The sequence below is a fragment of the Capra hircus genome, chromosome 21 (genome assembly GCF_001704415.2).
Source record: "Capra hircus breed San Clemente chromosome 21, ASM170441v1, whole genome shotgun sequence".
In the NCBI taxonomy this organism is placed as follows: Eukaryota; Metazoa; Chordata; class Mammalia; order Artiodactyla; family Bovidae; genus Capra; species Capra hircus.
In genome coordinates, this window is record NC_030828.1 from 68,809,335 (window position 1) to 68,828,509 (window position 19,175).

A 19,175-nucleotide genomic window follows, 5' to 3' on the forward strand; every position below is an offset into this window, starting at 1 on the left:
GCCCCAGCGGGGGGCAGGCCTGGAGCCCGCCTCCAGCCCAGGCGGGGAGACTAACACTGAGAAGACTGCTGCGACCAGCACTCTGGGGTTTCTGCCAAGACTCTATCAGCCTCACAGAGCTGGGTTCGGACACAAAGCCCCGCAGAGACACCGGCCGTCGAGTGAGGAGGAGCCTGGCTTCCTTGATGCCTCCAGGCTGGAGAAAGTATGCACAGTGACCCCACAGACAGAGGCCAAGAGGTGCCCGAGGACCCAGTGCTGGAGTCTGCCAGCCTGGGAGCCAGCCAGGTGGGGGGAGGCAACAGCCAGGACGACACGCGATAACGTTTATTCCAAAACCAGATGACAATGAAGACACAGCATCCAAAGCTGAGGCAGGCAAGGAAACCGGTGCTTGCTGTGAAATTCACACACACAAGGACAGGAAAGGGGCTGAGATGAACCACTGCCTGGCACCCCTCAACACTCCGCCTTGCGCTCCCTATGAGCTTCTGAGCCGCCACCTCATGTGATGACAGTCTCGTCTCACCGTCCTTAAAGAGGACAGTGTGTGCTTACTATGGGCGGTTCAGAAGCTTCTTTCAACGTTAAAGACTAGCCATCGGTCAAGACGTGCGAACCACCCTCCGGGCTGGGCCCCTCCGGAACCTCCCCTCTCCACAGCTGGCCACCGTATCCGTCCTCCATCCGCAAAACCCCACTGCCTCCCGCCACGCACTCCCTGGACCTTGGGCACCTGGGCAGCAGCAGGAGAATCCCACATCCTTCCCGTCAAGGAGCTGGTGGAGCTCAGCTGTGCTCAGAAGCAGCTGCAAACACGCACTGGGAGCCTCTCCCCGAAAACCCAGCTTCCTTATCTGGAGCCCAGAGCCAGCCTGGCCTGGGGGGAGAGGGTCATGAGGTGGTGGGTGAAGCAGAAGCCTTGGGACTGCAGCCGACACACCTTTTCCGCAAAGTTTACAAACAGGTGATCACGCGCACACAGGAACTTAAAGCTTCCTCCGCCCCCTCCCTAGTCCTGCTGCTGCTGCTAAATCGCTTCAGTCGTGTCCAACCCTGTGCAACCCCATGGACAGCAGCCCAACAGGCTCCCCCGTCCCTGGGACTCTCCAGGCAAGAACACTGGAGTGGGTTGCCATTTCCTTCTCCAATGCATGAAAGTGAAAAGTGAAAGTGAAGTCGCCCAGTCCTGTCCGACTCTTAGCGACCCCATGGACTGCAGCCCACCAGGCTCCTCCGCCCATGGGATTTTCCAGGCAAGAGTACTGGAGTGGGCTGCCATTGCCTTCTCCTCCCTAGTCCTGTACCTCCATTCAAACCCATCGCCAGCAACTGACCACTGTTATCTCCCTGGGGAACCTGACACTTCCAGGGGAATCGGTGTCCAGACGGGCCCCATCTCACCCTGCCCAGGATGACTGGGCCATCAGCAGGCCCCCGAAATGCAAGTGGGCCGCTGGCAGGAGCAGGAGGGGACTGGGGCTCCGCTGCATCTGCAGACAGGGACCTGGAGCCAAAGCCCAAGGCACCACGGAGGCTGCCGGACAAACACTGCAGCTGCCCCCACACGGAGCCCGTGTTCCGAAGACAGAACCGCCACAGAGACACACAGCACTGCGTGGGGCGTGCTGCTCACAGACATCCACTTCAGCTACTTTCCACAAGGGAAGACTTTCAGAATCTGGAGGGAGCACCCCTCAGCCATCGAGAGCCACAGCCCACGTCTCACCCATAGCTTTCCGGCCCGAACCCCGGGGTGCTGTCCCCACCTGCCGCCTACCGCAGAAGCCGGACGGGAGAGCTGCCTCCGAGCCCCACGGGCCCGCGAAGGAGACAGCCCACTGCCCACCCGCCAACACACCCATGTGATGCCCGCGCCTGCCCCACAGGCCCCGCAGCGAGGACTGAGCTGAGTGAGGCAGGAGGTCTGCCCAAGGACACCGTCCGGCAGGTAGCTGACAACACACTCCACTCCATTAGGTAACTTTTTAATAAAATGAGGTGCAACCGCTGATACTAAGAAAACAACCCTTCTTGGCCAAGGGCTGGGGAAGGAAGAAACAGCACCAGAAGTGGGAAACCAGGGGTGAGGTGGGCAGTGAGTAGGCTTAGTTGTGAACAAGTGATGAAGACCTGAGCGCTGCGGGCGGTCTGGGTGCCCCGGGCACAGGACGCACAGCCCAGCCCACCGTCAACAGCCCTCGAGAGGGAGGAGCTCCTTCAGTCCCAGACTGAAGCTCAAGCTCAAGATTCCGTCCCAGCACTGGCTTCATGGGAGCGCACGCGGACACCCTCCAACCCAGGGGCGCACAGACGCCCTCCCCAAACACGGCGGCGCATAGCAGCCTCCGCGAACGCGGGCCGAGTGTGTGGGGGCCCAGCAGCTGGCCAGGTGCGGGTGTTGGAGGGCGGCAACTATAGGAGGAAGCTTGGCTGTGCTGGGAAACCTGTGCAGGAAGGGTCCCTAGACGCAGACCCTGGGAGGCACCACCCGAGACCTCAGTACGAGTGGTCTCCAGGCAGAGCGCACCCGACCTTCAGCCCTGAAGACACTTAGACATCAACAGGCATAAAGAAAACCCTTCAGAACCCACGCTGCAGTCCCACAGGCACGTGGCCACACAGCAGATCTGGTAAAGGTATCATGTGCAAGGCCTCTGACCCTGACCGCGCTCGGACCGCAGCAGAGCCTACGGGCAAGGCTCACACCCGAGTCCAGAGTGGAAATCCCGGTGCGAGGACGCTGCAGACTCAGGGCAGTGATGCTCGCTGTGAAAAGAGCAGTGTTCCTTACACCTTAAAAAAATGAAATACACCAACTGCAACTGCTTAGGCTGTAGAAGTTTCTCATGTAGCAGCAGGCCATGCTTATAGAAAAAATATACTTTTAAGAAAATAGCTAAAAAAATCTAAAGTGATCCAAGTATAAAAAGTTAAAAAATGTACCTTGAGACAAAATATTGCCTCAAACATATAAAAGTTAATTTTAGAAAATTCACCCATCTAAAGTTGGACGAGGCTGGATGTGGCTGGCATCCTCCGGTGGGGCTGTCGCAGGACAGGAGTCAGGGCCGAGGGCGGCTCGACAGGCCCACGGGAAAGCCGCCAGCCCCGGGAGGGTGGGGCCGCTGGACACTGCTCCGGGGGCTCTCCCGATCATAGAGAGCTGGCCCCCGGCACCCACAGCCTCGCACGCCGGCTGTTTCCGTGAGCCTCACAGACGCACCGCGATGCTGCGGCTCAGGTCTCCACCAGAATCTCCACCACGTGGTCCAGCTCGCCCAGGTCCGCCTTGCAGCCGGTACCGCGGGGCGGGGCGGCCACGGAGGCAAAGGTCTCCAGCCCCTCCGGGCCTGACTTGGCGCCGCCCACCACGCCCATCAGCACGGCATCCAGGTCACAGTAGGAGCCGCCCACATCGGAAAGCAGCTCCTCCACCGTGCCGGGGCCCTGGCTCTCCAGTGTTCCAAACACCTGATCTAGCGACCTGGGGAAGCCCCCTTGGCTCTCTCCGGGGACGGCCCTGTCCCAGGGGCCTCCCGGCATGGCCCCAGGAACCTGTGTTGCCGGTACCGCCTGCAGTGCAGAGGCCAGGTCTGCTGGGTCAGGGGCTGGGGCCGGCCCGGCCCAAGCCGAGCAGCACAGAACCTCCGTGGACACCAGGCGGTCACGCGGCGACCGGCCCGCGGTCTGGGGCCCGGGCAGGCTCCAGCTCCCGTCCTGGGTCATCTCCTCCTGGATCTGCCGGACCGTGTTGGCGATGAGGACCGAGCGGCACAGGTTGGGCTCCGCCAGCATGTGGCACAGCTGCAGCTTGGCCAGCGACATGTCCAGGAGCGACTGGCGCTGCAGGGGGCCGGCGGGCGCCTCGTCCTCCGAGCACTTCCTCTTCAGCCCCCGGGGGAGCATCGTGCCCTGCAGGGACGAGAGAGACGCTGCTGAGCCTGCTGCAGGGGTCCCGGGGATTCGGCCGCACCTCGGCCCGAACTCCGGGGCGACGCATGTTGGGGGGCAGTGGCTGGGGTGCAGACAGAGTGGACACACTGCGCTGCACCCGCCCCTCCTTCCAAGCCCTCCCCTCCTCAGTGTCCGGAAGGCCCAGGGCTAGGGCAGGGTCCCCACTGGGGGCTGGAGCGGTCTACGGCCACCTGGGAGAGCACCGCTCCGAGTGGACGCGCACGCCAGCACCACTGGACGAAAAACGCTGGTTCTTGGGCCTCACCTGGACCGAGGCTGGTCGGACACAGCCAACCTGCTGCGCCTCTGCTCTCACAGGCAGAAATACAAGGGAGCTGCCCTTCTGAACAGGCTCTAAGTTAGGAGACCCCAGGGGACGTGAAAGGTGGAGCAGAAAGGGCCAGGGCCCCTGTTTCCCCACAATCCCCCTGTGGGTGTTCCCTCCTTCCAAGAACAAAGTGAAGCTGTAATGACCTTCTCTCAAGTTCATAAGGTAACTCAACATTTTTATTTCAAGGAATCCACTCGAGTTATCCATTTAGAGAGTTAAAGCGGCCCGTGCCGCCAGCCCTACCCTTAAGCAGAAAGGTTCCCTGCCCTCCGATTCTCCTTTCAATACCACAGCTCTCACCTCCTGTGTATTTTAACATTTAAAGAACTCTTTTAAAGGCACGTGACTTCTTGGGTGCTTATCCCAGAGAAATGAAAGCCAGTGTTCATGTGAAAACACGCACAAGGATGCCCACAGCAGCTCCACTCACGACAGCCCCAGGCTGGGAAGCAGGCCCCTCAGGGAGCGGGGGCTGCTGCTCAGATGCCACCACGCAGGGGAGGACTGCCCCGCAGCGGGGGCTCGGACAGGCACCGAGGGGGTCACGCGGCATGAGAAAATCCATCTCAGGAGACCCAGGGCCGGCCTCCTCACGTAGGGACCTCGGAGGTGCTGCATGGGCCCCCTACTGCTCAGAACCACACGCGGGCACACAACACGCGGGCACACGCACGCACGACCCCACCAGTGCCAAGGCTGCTCAGAAGCCAGGTTCCTGCAGGGGCTACTGGGCCAGGCACCATGTGCGAATGCGGACACCGGGAGACAGGGGAGCAGGGACACCCCTCCAGGATACTTCTCTACAACTTCCTGTGGACCTGCAACCACTCCAAAACAAAAAGGGCAGAGAGAGCTGATATAAACTACGCCACACTATAAAGAAACACCCTGTGTTCTGGAGAAACACTCGAGCTTCAAGGGCTCCTCTCTCTGTGCTAGATGAATCACCTCGAGCATCTTTCCACCTAATCTCAAATCCTGACTCTGCACGACCACTGACTTAACCTGGGGCCCAGGGGATTTCCTGGTGTGTGTCCAGGGCTCAGGACTCAGCTCTCACTGCTGAGGGCCCAGGCCCCATCCCTGGCTGGGGAGCTGACAGCCTGCAAGCTGCGCGGCATGGACAGGAAAAAAAAAAAGGCAATTTAGAGCCTCAACAAAACCCCCTCAAACAACATGATTAAGCGCAACTTCACCAACAGAGGAAGTCAGGCCACCCTCCCTCGGGCCCCTCGCGGCTCGGGTCTAGGGCAGGCCAGCAGCCACTTGGGCCAGCAGGGATGGGCTGAAGACCACAGCCGGGAGGCCTCACAGGGCACCTCAGATACCACCTCGCTTTCCTTGAGGGGTCTTCAGAACGGCCAGCCCTTGAATTCACAACCCGGGGGAGCCCTCCACTCCAGGCACCGAATTCAGGGCAGCTGCAGCTTGGTGTGCTCAGCACTCGGGGCGGCAGCCGCAGTCAAGAAGCCCCGAGGGCGGCCTTCCCGCTGTTTGCCCAGACTGAACACATAGCAAGGACACCCAGCCACCACCACGGGGAGCAGCCTGGACGCAGCCCGCTCCCACCACCCCAGACACGCAGACAGATTTCTATCAGACAGCCCAGGACGCCCCACGACCACCCGCCCGTGGCATCGCCCTCCCCAGCCCAGGCTCTGTCAGTAACCCACGCTTCCTGGTTTTTGGTCTTACTCCCCATGGAGGACCAGCTGGAGAAACTGCGCAGGACGTGCCCCCAGCCAGCATGCTGGTCAGTCATCCGGCCCCCAGTCCCGCTCAGGACCCCAGGGCCCCCCAGCTGGGAAGCACTCCCACGCCTCTGCTGTCCTCGCCCCTGCCCAGCCCGGTGATGCTCGTGGCAGCACGGTGGCAGCTCAGAAGACAGCGCTGCGCTTGCCGCGTGGGGCCCGGTTCACGTCCGCGGTCCCCATGGGGAGCGGGGAGAAGCCAAAGCACAGGGCACAGATGCTTGGCAACCAGCCGTCAGGCCGTCTCCCTGGCGCTGCCGGAGCACGTTCTCCCGGCGCATCCCAGTCTCAGGACGCCCTCCTTCCCACGCTCATCACGCCTTCCCTGTGACTCGGCACTTTACTGCCACTTCTGACAGCCACGTGTCTGTCACAACATACAACACCCCGATGGTCCCGCCGGTCTCTCCAGGGCTCCCTGTCCCCAGCCTTCTGAGGGGCAGATGAGGCGCCATCAGCTCCACCAATGACTCCGTGCATCGCGGGGGAGCAGCTGGGATCCTGCTAAGCTGCCCTCAGGAAGGAGAGCCCCTGCCCCCTCCACCCTCTCCTCTGTGCTGCCGTCACAGCGGCTGCTGTTATACCCAAGTCACGAAATCTCCCAATGACCACCAGGGAGCCGATGTCCAATGCAAAAGCAAGAGAGTCTTTATTACCAAGCTCGAGCTGGGGCTCCCACCGTTACCGACGCAGCAGCTATGGGAAGGAGCCCCAAGTTTTGGGTTACATTGCTTATACAGGGTATATTCGTGTGAAGGGATTTCCAGGCTGGAGGACGTTCGATTGGTCACCCTCTTTCGAAGGGTTGTGTGTTGATTTCTGATTGGTTCTTATTACCTAGGCAAACCACAAATTCCTGAACGTAAGGTCAGGAGATTTTGGTCCAAGGTCTGATTGGCTCGTGGGGGTGAGGTCAGGGGATTTCCAAAGCCTCTTTCCTGGAACTTTACAAAATGGAGTTCTCCTATTAGGCAAGATGGAGCAGCTCAGGCTCTTCATCCCCGCTTCTCAAGGATCCAGGACAGACCCAGTCATGGGTCTGCGGTTGATCTATATTGTCTCCCACTAAGGGTAGGGCTGCGTATTAGGATCTGAGCACCACGAGCTGCACCGCGTGGATGTGGTTTTTAATGAAGGTCACTAATTTATTTAATAAAATGGTCCGAAGGTGAGTAGCAGGAGCAGAATAATCAGGGGCCCTGCCAAGGAAGATATAAGGGTTGCGAACCAGGGGGATGAGTTGAACCAGGATTCAAACCAACTCTGAGACATTTCTCTTTCTCTTTTTCTCTGATTTAGCCCTTCTCTTATCTTGGCCATGGACTCTTTGACTACCCGAGTGATCTACATAAAAGCAGCACTCTTCTCCTAACGCAGCGCACAGGCCCCCTTGTTGGAGAAAAACCCAATCCAGTCCCCTTTTATCCTGCAGCACCACTTCTACCAGAGAACTCAAGTGGCTCTTGGAGGTGGCTGATTGAGCTTTCTAGTCTTTCAATATCAAGATCAATGGCTGCCCTTAGGCTGGAATAGTGTCGATTCTGCACTATCAAGGAGGATATCCCAGTTCCTGCCCCGGCCGCCCCCAACCTCAACAAAACTGTAAGGGTTAAGGCCGAGACTGGCTCTCTCTTGGACCGGGGCGAGGCTTTTTCCAGTTTTAGGAGTTCATCATTGGAGTGACAGAACAGTCGGGGGACCAACAGCACCAATACACAAAAGTCTCTGGAGTCATTCGGCGCCTGCCCGTGAACACCAGGTGCTAAGCCCGGGGAGCATGCCCGCCAGTTTTCTTGGGGAGGCACCAGGTACTCGGTTGTTTCTCTAGAGTCTGTGGAACTGCAGAGGTGCTGAAAGGTTTGGGGAACATTTCCTATGCAAAGGCCCTGTCCGGTTACTCGCTGAAGAGTTAATCTGGCGTCTACTTTTTGCTGCCATCGGCAGGCACTGTGGTCTCTTGTTTGAATGTAATTTCCCGGGACAGCTATGCCCTCATAATAGGGGGGTTTGATGCCATAACATAACCAGCAACTGCTAGTCAGGCCCGGGTGAGTAGAATTTAGGCCCCGATAGGTACTAACTATCATTTCAAATAACGGGTCTTGATCATCTTTAATATTAGGTCTCTTAAGGCTAACCCGAGGGGAGCTGCTCGTGCTAGTAACGTAGGGCCCGGGAGGCGTTCAGGGAGGCTTTTGAACAGGGATGTCAGTAGGTTCTCGCGGCACCAGGACAGAATTGGGCTGATCTGTATGGGTTCTACTTTCAGCCTAACAGAAAATAGCAATCCATTATCATGTCCTGGCTGATATAGCCGGAGGCCCCAAGGTTGTCCGGCTTCCCAACTGGGGAACTTTTTCCCTTCAGTTGAGAATCTGAGCCTTAACCGGGTTAGAGTCATTATTTTTACAGAGTATGTCTTGTCTAGTGGTGGTGAGCCCTGGGGCGCGACTCAAAGTAATCAAGTCTCCTCGGGTAGGAGGTTCCCAGCCGACAGTCCCCGTTGACTCGCACCCCCAGGCGGCGCAGTTAAGTTTGTCAGCCCCCCGCAGTTACTGACAGTTACCTGGTTCTGCCTCCCCCTCGGGCATACATAGAAGCTAGAGTCCCGCAAAGCTGCCCTTTGGCAGGGATTGCTACACCCAGGGTTATCAGGTGATCTTACATCATCATCTTCTCTGTCTTCATACCAAGATCCCTTGGCTAGAAGACAGAGGTCCAATTCCAAGTCCAGCCACCAGGTGTTTTTAGGATGGATGGCTAAAGTGGAGTGAATTACCCCTCCTGTAGTATCACTGATAATCACCCAAGTCAGGTTCATGGGTTGATGAGGGTTAGAGGCAGCACTAGGCCATAGGGACAACAGCATAAGCAGTATTTTTCTTGCCTTCGTAGCTTGAGCTTGAGGGGATTTGTCTTGTCCAGCTTGGCCTTCCATTGGGGAAGGAACTCTTCTCTCAAGGCAAACAGGTCTGCAGGCCATACATGAGTGTAATGAACCCAAGTGGATATGCCGTCAACCTTGAGTGCGGTGGGCGTCGTCAAGACAACTAGGACGGGTCCTTTCCATCTGGGCTCTAGGGTCTCTTGGCGATGGCAACGCACGAACGCCCCGTCTCCTGGCTGGCAGCGGTGGGGTCTGGGTGGCGGGCCTGACTCCTGTAGAGCCTTGAGTCTCCTCCACGTGCCCCTGTGGGAGCACTGCAGGGACCGGAGAGAAGAGCGGCTTTTGATCGTCCACCTCTTTTGGCACCTCTGTCTTTAGGTTAGAATTGTTGGGGGAGCTATTCCATACGCAATCTCGAAGGGGGTAAGTCCCAGTTGGTAGGGGGAGTGTCGCACCCGGTAGAGGGCAAAGGGGAGGAGAGCCACCCAGTCCCCGCCAGTCTCAGCAACTAGTTTTGTTAATGTTTCTTTGAGTGTCCTATTCACCCTTTCTGCCTGTCCTGAGCTCCGGGGCCTATAAGCGCAATGCAACTTCCATCTAGCCCCCAAAGCCTTAGCGACTCCCTGGCTTACCTGAGATACAAAGGCTGGCCCACTGTCCGACCCTACCTGTGCAGGAAACCCAAACCGCGGCAAGATGTCTTCAATCAACTTTTTGGCCACCACCTGTGCTGTTTCTCTTTTGGTGGGGAAAGCTTCCACCCACCGTGAGAAGGTGTCTATGAATACCAGTAGATCTTTGTATCCGTATCTACCCAGTTTCACCTCCGTGAAGTCCGCCTCCCAGTCGGCTCCTGGTCGACTTCTGCGCTCTGTAGGTCCGGGGTTGGTTGGGTGGCGGGCAGCGTGGGTGAGCTGCCAGGCCTTGCATGCTGACACGATGCTTTCTATTGTGGTTCTGACGTCTCTCATGGTGATCTTGGCACGTCTAATCAAGTTCTGCATCTTGCCGGTCCCCAGGTGAGTGGCGCGGTGCATCTTCAATAATACTTGTTTTCCCAGCTCTTCCGGGAGGATCAGGGAGCTATCTGCTGCCCGCCACCACCAGGTCAATTGTTGGGTCATGGGCAAACTTTTTATCCAATCTAAGTCTCTGGGTGAGTAGTCGGACAGAGCTGGCAAAACAGGGCTTCCAGGGTTGGGCAGCTGTAGGGTGGCTTCGATTACTGTGCCCCAGGCAACATCTCGGGCTGCCTTATCTGCCAAGTTGTTTCCCTTTGAGGTCAGAGTGTCCGACCTCTGGTGTCCCAGACAACGTATTATGGCTAGTTTTTTAGGAAGCCATAATGCTGAGAGGAGGGCCTTTATTTCTTCATTTTTGATTGTTTTACCCTCGGCTGTGAGGAGGCCCCTCTCTCTGTAAATGGCTCTGTGAATATGGGCGGTAGCAAAGGCATATTGGCTACCAGTGACGATGTTAAGTTTCTTGTTCTCTCCCAACTGGAGAGCTTTGATTAGGGCGATTAGTTCAGCCTTTTGAGCTGAGGTGCCCGGGGGTAGTGCTTCTGCCCATATGATTTGGGTCTCAGCGGTTACGGTGGCCCCTGCATACCTGAGTCCATTTTGGACAAAACTGCTCCCATCCGTATACCAGGTGACTTCAGCATCCGCTAGAGGGCGGTCTTGCAAGTCCTTTCGCGTCCCATGTACCTGGGCTAGTATGTCGCCGCAGTCGTGGACTGGGGCTTCTAAATCCGGGTTAGGAAGCAGTGTAGCCGGATTGAGAGCAGTAGGCTGCAGAAAGATGATTCTGGAGGGGTTTAGCAGCAGTCCCTGGTAGTGGGTCAGCCGAGCGTTGCTGATCCACCTATCTGGGGGTTGTTTCAGGATGCCCTCGATGGTGTGGGGGCGGTGATCTGCAGCTCTTGCCCCAGGGTCAGTTTATCTGCATCCTTGACCGTTAGGGCCCCTGCTGCAATCTCGCGGAGGCATGGGGGCCAGCCTGACGCCACGGGGTCTAGGTGTGTAGACAAGTAAGCCACCGGCCGCTTCCAAGGTCCCAGATGCTGCATCAGCATCCCTTTGGCCACTCCCTGTTTTTCATCTACGTACAGGAGAAAGGGTTTTGTAATGTCAGGCAACCCTAGGGCGGGGGCTGACAGCAGGGCCGTTTTAATAGTCTTGAAAGCCGTCTCCATCTGTTCCGTCCAGCTGAAAGGGGTGGTACCCTTTGTGGCTTCATATAAAGGTTTACCCAGTTCTGCATAATTAGGGATCCAAAGGCGGCAGAAGCTAGCAGACCCCAAAAATTCTCTCACCTTTCGAGATGAATCTGGGGTAGGGGTTTTGAGTACTGTCTCCTTTCATGCCCCCGAGAGCCACCTCTGCCCCTCTTTCAGTACATAGCCCAGGTAGGTGACCTCCGGTCGGCGTATCTGAGCCTTTCTGGCTAGGCTCGGTGTCCTAATTTTCCAAGGGTCTGCAGTAGTTCTTGGGTGCCCGTGAGGCAGGTCTGTTGATCCTTGGCTGCAATCAAGAGGTCATCTACATATTGTAACAAGGTTAGCTGGGGGTGTTGTTGTCTGAACTCACCCAGGTCCTCATGAAGGGCCTCGTCGAAGATGGTGGGGGAATTCTTGAATCCCTATGGCAGCCGGGTCCAGGTCAGCTGTCCGTTAATTCCCTCTTCTGGGTCGGACCATTCAAAGGCAAAAAGATCCTGGCTTCTGGGCGCCAGGGGAAGGCTGAAGAAAGCGTCTTTTAAATCTAGGACCATATACCAGTGTTGGTCTGGTGGGAGTGAGCTCAGGAGGCTGTATGGGTTCGGCACAGTGAGGTGAATATCTAAAACTCCGCGGTTCACTTCTCGTAGATCCTGTTCCGGCCGAAAGTCATGAGAATTGGGTTTTTTGACGGGGAGGAGGGGGGTATTCCAGGCCAACTGGCAGGGTCTCAAGATCTTCTGGGCCAGGAGTCTGTGGATATGGGGGGGTGATCCCGTCAGGCCTCCAGTCTCATGGGGTATTGCTGGACCCGGACAGGGTCGGCCCCTGGCTTGAGATCTATATATATAGGAGGGCGGTGCCCGGCAAAGCCGGTTCCCCCGTCTCGGCCCAAGCATCAGGGAATTCATCCAACCATTTTTTAATGTCCACCGGGGACAGTGTAGGTTTCTGGTGTAACCGATATTCATCTTCTAATTGGATGGTCAGTACTTGGATCAGGTTGCCCGTCTGGTCGAGTATTTTAGTTTCTCCCGGGAGGAAATGAATCTGGGCCCCCATTTTGGCTAACAGGTCTCGTCCTAACAGCAGGGAGGGGCATTCCGGAATGACCATGGAAGAGTGGGATGTCCGGCCCGCACCCAAGTCCACTCATCTTCGGGGAGTCCATTGGTATTGTTTCATTCCGGTAGGCCCCTGCACCCAAGAGGTCTTTCCGGCCAGTTTTCCCTGGGGCTCTAGCAAAACCGAATATTGAGCCCCCGTGTCGACAAGGAAGTCAGTTGGGGTCCCCTTCACTTTTAGGGTCACCCTGGGTTCGGGGAGGGGCGCTGAGCCCCGTCCTCCCTAGTCGCTCATTTCTTCAGTGGCCAGGATGGGGGCCTTTTGTGGCCCCTTGTTTTTCTTGGGACATTCTTTGGCCCAACGTCCCTCTTCTTTACAACAGGCACATTGGCTTTTTCCCAATGCTGGTCGCTTACGGGGACGATTCTTACCTTCAGCAGCCAGGCGGCGCAGTTGGCGCTCCCTTCCTCCTGAGTCAGGAACTGTAGCGGCCAGCAGGCTGCGCGCCACGTTACGGGCCTGGCGGCCTGCTGCTTTGGCTTGCTTCCCCTCAGGGGTCTCTCGGGTGTTACAGACTCTCTGCTACTGTTACTAAACCTTGGATACTCTTTTCACCCAGGCGGTCTAACTTTTGTAGCTTTTTTTCTAATATTGGGGGCTGCCTGATTGACAAAGTGCATTATCAAGGCGGCCTGGGTACCTTCTGCTTCCAGATCCAAAGGAGTGTATTGTCTAAAAGCTTCCATCAGCCTTTCCAGGAAGGCTGCGGGGCTCCCGGTGGGGCCCTGGTGAACATCTACTCTAGCTAGGTTAGTGGGTTTCCGTGCAGCTGCCTTAAGCGCCCCCAAGAGAGTCTGGCGGTAGACCCGGAGCCTCTCTTTACCTTGTGCCATATTGTAATCCCAGTCAGGTCATGATAAAGGAAAAGAGGTGTTAATTTCATCTGTATTAGTGGTGGGTTCTCCATTTGCCCCTGGGACCCTTTTTTGGGCCTCATTTTGAATTCTTTCTCTCTCTTCTGTGGTAAAGAGACCCTGGAGCAGCTGTTGGCAGTTGTCCCAGGTAGGCTGGTGGGTAAAGAGCACAGTCTCTAGAAGATTGGTTAAATCTCTAGGGTTATCTGAGAACTTGGCATTCTGGGATCTCCAGTTATATAGATCACTAGTAGAGAAGGGCCAATATTGATGAGGTTGGTTTCCTTCCTCATCGGGGGGGCTGGCCACTCGTAAGGGGAGGGCAACGGTTGAGTCTGCTGGCCCCTCCCGGGACATGGCTCGACTATGGCGAGGATTTCGTGTGGGCCCCCTTCCTGTGTTTCGGCCCTGGGTGGAGGGATGGCGGGGGCCCGCGGCGGTTCAGGGGGTTGGTAAGGGGGAGGGAAGAGTTCTTCTTCTGCTCCCCCCTGCAGAATAGGGTAGAGCGGCACCATCGGTTCAGGCTCCTTGGGGTTATTCAGGCTCTTTCCCGTTCGGGTCACTAACACCTGATTGATGGAAAACCCCTGTTGAGGCAAGAAAGGTTTTACCCAAGGGGTGGGGCACAACACAACATTTTCCCATACAATGATATAGGGAACTTGGTCAGGGTGTCTGATCCGCGGTCGGAAGATGATATCTCGGACTCGGTGTACAGTTTCCAAATCAAAGGTGCCTTCTGAGGGCCATCCTACACTGAAGGTCGGCCATTCTGCACTGCAAAAAGTGATTAGTTTATTCTTTTGATTTCCACTGAGGTCATGAGCACGCATTCTGACCTTCTTGAAATGGTCAGTAATCAGCGATAGAGGCGTGGGGCCAGGATGGCGCTGTCCCATCATCCCTGGATCAGCCAAATGTCGGTAAATTAACACAGCCAAAACAGAGAGCCACACAGACAGACAAAAGAAATAGACCTCCGGGAGTTCGGAGGCAAAACTGAAAGTAAGACGACGGCCTCCAGCCATTCAGTGGTAGTGACCCGCTATCGTCTACAGAGAACAGGGGCACTCCATCCCCTCTGAGGGGGTCGGGAACGTCTCCCAACAACCCACACCGGCGACCCATCGGCGCGTCCGCCTGAGTCATATACCGGTTCCAGAAAATAGACTTCACCAGAAACTAGAAAGAAAGAAAAAAGCTTACTGGCTGCAGATGACTCTCCGGATCGGTCTTCCCGTGGAGCCGGTGGGAGATCCCGGACGAGCCCCCAAATGTTATACTCAAGTCGCGAAATCTCCCAATGACCACCAGGGAGCCGATGTCCGATGCAAAAGCAAGAGAGTCTTTCTTACCAAGCTCGAGCTGGGGCTCCCACTGTTACTGACACAGCGGCTATGGGAAGGAGCCCCGAGTTTTGGGTTACATTGCTTATATAGGGTATATTCGTGTAAAAGGGGATTTCCAGGCTGGAGGACGTCTGATTGGTCACCCTCTTTCGAAGGGTTGTGTGTTGGTTTCTGATTGGTCCTTATTACCTAGGCAAACCACAAATTCCTGAACGTAAGGGATTCACGGAGCAGCACGGCCACCACCTGTCTGACTGGCTGCACTGAATTACACCTTCATTAGAAACAAAAGCGCGTCAGTAAACAAGGCTACGGGGCGGCTACCAGGGTAAACCTGGAGCACCGGCTACTGCCTCCGGGCACCACAGTGGGCGTGCCAGGACAGAGCTGGCCTAAATGACTCCTTTCAAACACTCCAAAACCTAAGCGACTGTTAATTTGTGTTACACTCAACACAAGACGATGTCCGCGGACTCACAACCACGGAAGGGAGCAGCCCTTGGGCAGTGCCCCACCTCCCAGAGGCTGTCAGAGGGCGGGGCTAGGGTGACCCCAGAAGGTGGCCTGCGAGGGTCCCCTCCTCAGACATCTGTGTTTGGGGCCAAATCTGAACAGAGGGTGGTTCTGAGGGACCCTGAGAGATGCCCAGGGCAGAGGAGGGGATGCAAACCCCCAGACAGCCTAGCGGAGCCCCTTCTCAGCCCAGACTGTGGTCAGAGGGCATTGAGCCCCTAACACAGGGGACACAAGGCCCCAGCCTCCCAGGCCGTCCTCACTGCAGAGCCTGACTCGCCGGTGAGTGCTGAGCAAAAAATGTGGGGCATTACCCACCTCTGCAATCGACAGGAAGGTCTCGCCACAGAGCTGGCTAAACCCCGAGGCCCCAGTCCTCATGTGGCACCTGAGACCCCCCAGCCTCCCCGGGCAGCCACCTACCAGAGTCGCCCCAATCCCCAGCCTACAACATGGCCCTCAGGCCTACTCCCGACCAGTGCTCCGCCAGAGGGAAACAAGAGGGACGGACAGGCCGTGAGCCTCAGGTGGCGGTGGGGCCAGGGGGTGCCGCACCTGCCCGCTGGGTCACCCTGGCAGGCACAGCCAGGTCCCCGTGCCTGAGCAGCTCACACTGTGGCCCCCACCGAGAGCTGGTGGGAGATGCAGATCCCTGACTCAGAGGAGGAGGGCCAGGAACAGACGGTCGCCTCGGCCCTTGGCCCCGGGCAAGCACTCGCCCCTGTGAGTTTCGGGCATTTACGGCAAATCAGCATCGGCAGTCTCAGTGCTGGCTCGCTATCAGACTGGCTCTGAAATACTCACCGATGACGCAGCTTGTGCGGTGGGGTCACCCCTCACTACTGCCTGCCTGGAGTTTTCATAAGCTAGCACTAAAAAGTCGATTGCAAGTATCTTTTTTTGGGGGGGGGGCAGCATCAGGCGACCTGTGGGATCTTAGTTCCCCACCAGGGCTTGAACCCAGGCCTCTGGCAGTAGAAGCAGAGAGTCTTAGCCGCCTGACTGCCGGGGGCTCCCTCAAGCAACCTTTGTTACTTGGAAAAAAATACGCAAGCTTTCTCTGCCTCGGAATATGTTCTCACAGCAAGCTTGAGGGAAACTTCCAGCCTTTTCCCAAGATAAAAGCTGCCATCTTCTCTCTCTCTCTTTCAAAAGAAAGTCATAACTGTTTTTTTCATTCTGAATTTCAATTTTAATTCTAAAACGTGGTGAAACTTGAAAATAAAGAGCAACTGTATGTAAGAAGTTCATACAATATTTAACTTTGTAAGAGGACAGTATCTTTCCTGGCTCATTTCAACAGAACGGTTAATTCCATGAGGTTGTCCTGTGCAAGCCACATAGGGGCCCCTAAGAGGAAACGGGAGTCTCCAGCAGAGGGAAACCGCTATTTGGACCACAGCCTCTCCCAGCAGTTACCTGGCAGATGCTCTTCCTGGTCATCCTGCTCTGGGGACAATCAGCTTTTGAAAACGTAGAGCGGTGCGCTTGCCTCTGGAAGCGAGTCTGGTACTTTTCCTAGCCCGGCGACCGAGGCAGGATGGGGCAGTTCAGGCAGCCCAGTGGACACAAGGTCTGGGAGCCCTCCCCCACCATCCCGTGCCCTGCTCCCTTTCCTGACGTCAGTGTCCACTGGAAGGGGCAGCTAAGGCCAGGATGAGGGGAAACAGACGAGTGTGGATTCAGGCCACCCAAGGCTGGCATCACTCCCCTGACCAGCTTATAGAGAAGCTGGGTCTCCTGCTGTACAGGGGAGAGAAACCATTGCAAAACATACTCAGTGTTCCTTTTCAAAACAATTAAAGCTGAGACACAAAGGAAAGGAACTCAAACTGAACACTCAGAGGCACACAGCCCGCTGCAGGGAGGCAGCCCAACTTCAGGGGTTCCAGAGAAAGGAGCCTCGGCCTGGGCCATTTCTGGAAGGCAGGACAGTACTGCAAACCCCTAGTCCCGCTAAAAAGATGTGTGATGAAATTCAAGCGTTCCACTGCAAAGACCTGGAGGGTCACGTGGGAGCTGGGGGGAGGAGGGCCTGCACTGATCTCTTCCAAGGCCAAGGCAAGAAGCGTGGGGGATTCCCCGCGGAGAGCCCGACAGACCCACCTTAGCGGTTTCTCCTCCTTAAAAGACTCCCCAGTTAAGTTAAAGCTAAGGGGATGGTCCTGTGGACTGCAATGGAGCGGGACAGCCCAAGTTCAGGGTGCGGCAGCAGCAAGGGAGCCCCAGGAGGCCGGTCACTCGGCGGGAGAACGGGCGGGGGACGTCGGTCTCCACGGCCGCGCCCCTCCTCCGACGCGCCCCCGGCCCCCAGGTTCTCCCTGAGCCCGACGCCTCGGGCGCCCCCCGGGTCCGCCTCAGCCTCCCGGGTCTCCAGTCCGGGGCAGCCCCCCTAGGACCCCTCCAGGAGTCTAGCGTTCCCGCCTACGACCGACCCCTCCCGAGGCCCAGCAGCCGCACAAAGACCCAGGAAACGCCGGCACGCTTACCTGGCCGCCAGCTTCCGCGCCGCCCGCGCCGCCCGCGCCGCCGCCGAGGGAAGGGCTGCCGGAGGGGCGGGGCCGGAGGGCGGGGCCGCGCCGCGCCCACAAAGAGTCGCCGTGAAGCCGGCCGCCCCGCCTGCTGATTGGCCCGGCGCGGGGGCGGGGCCTCAGGTTCAAACCGCGGGCGGGGCCTGGCGCGCGAGTTCCCGCGCGGCCGCGTTGGCCGTTGGGCCCGTGCCTCCGGCCGCCGCGCTCCGGGCGGCTCCCAGCTCTCCGCGCGCGGCCCCAGTGCGCCTGCGCCGGCCTCCCGCGGGGCTGGGCGTGAGAAGATGGGTGAGGCTATTTCTTTTAAAGGCTAACTTTGTAGTGGAAAGCCTCAGTCCACTCAGTCAAGGAGCGTTTCTCGGGTCCAAGCCGGGGGCTCGGTGGTGACGCAGTGAGAGGCCCGCATCCTCCCGTGTCCCGTGACGGGTGCCCAGCGGTAGACGCTGGGAGGCTACCTCGCGGGCAGCGCAAGCCCACGTTGGATGGGGGCTTTGCCCACACAGGCCTCGAGGGCAATGGTCGCCTGAGGAGGAAGGAAGGGAATAGAGAGGAGACCGTCCGGGGCGTGAGCGAATCTGGGTCCAGGTGGGCCGGGTGCGGAGACTGGGGCTTCCCTCCGAGCGAGGCGGGAGACTGGGCCTCAGGAGACTCGCAGCTGGGGATAGGTTGGGGGAATGAAAAGTCCAATTAGGTCACTGCAGTGACCCCAAAGGTCATGCGTGTGTTCCTCAAACAGGGAAGAAAACTAGGGGAAAGTTTGCTGCTGGCTATATGCAGCACCGAAGATTAAATTCCTTAATATGCAGATTACCCTACTGCTGGAACAGAGATGAACAAACCGACAGAAGGTGGGTTGAGGGCAAAGGAAATAAGATTCTCTTAACCAGAGGATGAGAAAGGGGATCACCAGCTCAATGGACATGAGTTTGAGCAAATGCCGGGAGATACTGAAGGACAGGGCAGCCTGGCGTGCTGCAGTCCATGCAATGGAAAAGAGTCGGAAAATACTGAGCGACTGAACCACAGCCTGATGGAAAACGCTCAGCCTTGGAGGGAAAGCAATGCAAATTCAATCTACACTCACTTGATGCCAATTTACACTCTCAGATTGACAAAAGAATGCTGTAAAGGAAGGGGATATCTTCCAGAGACTTCAGTCTTACCCAAAATGTCCAGCTTACAATAAAAAATTAACAGGCTTAACAGGACACAAGACCAAAAATGGCGAAAAGCAAAACAACAGATAATAGAAATAGACTTGTGGGTGAACCCAGGTATTGGTGCTAGCGAGCTATTTAAAAACAGCAATTGTTGTATTCCAGAAAATTAAGGAGAACTGGGATCTATGAAAAACACTCAAATGGGAGAAATAATACCAATCTTACACAAGATAATGAGGAAGGAACTCTTCCCAACGTGATGGGGTCTTCCCTAATGGTCCAGTGGTTAAGACTCCTGGCTTCCACAGTGGGGGGTGATGGTTCAGTCCCTAGTGGGAAAACTAAGATCCCATCCTCACTCTGACATGCATTGCAAGCTTATGAGTCACCAAGAATATGGGAATACCCCTGTAAGTTAATGATTATTCAAGAAAGCAGGTTTACTTAACCACAAAACCAAGAAGACTTGTTTAACAAAGATGAGATGGGAATCCAAGTT

At 56.8% G+C, this 19,175-nt stretch overlaps 1 protein-coding gene and 1 long non-coding RNA gene across 2 annotated transcripts; both read right to left on the minus strand.

Moving 5' to 3' along the window:
• On the minus strand, window positions 1,973–17,522 carry CDCA4 (cell division cycle associated 4). Its single transcript, XM_018066507.1, has 2 exons — window positions 17,478–17,522; window positions 1,973–3,915 (listed from the first exon to the last, which is right to left on the minus strand). Exon 2 carries the CDS (start codon window positions 3,907–3,909, stop codon window positions 3,241–3,243), a length of 669 nt encoding a protein of 222 aa, XP_017921996.1. The 5' UTR covers window positions 3,910–3,915; window positions 17,478–17,522; the 3' UTR covers window positions 1,973–3,240.
• Window positions 13,840–17,268, minus strand: LOC108638529. Its single transcript, XR_001919924.1, has 2 exons — window positions 16,408–17,268; window positions 13,840–13,903 (listed from the first exon to the last, which is right to left on the minus strand). It is a non-coding gene; the product is annotated as an uncharacterized LOC108638529 (long non-coding RNA).

What these genes read in the sequence shown, in the direction of transcription:
- CDCA4 (XM_018066507.1), bottom strand. Translation starts at nt 3,909, where the DNA reads ATGCTCCCCCGGGGGCTGAAGAGGAAGTGCTCGGAGGACGAGGCGCCC.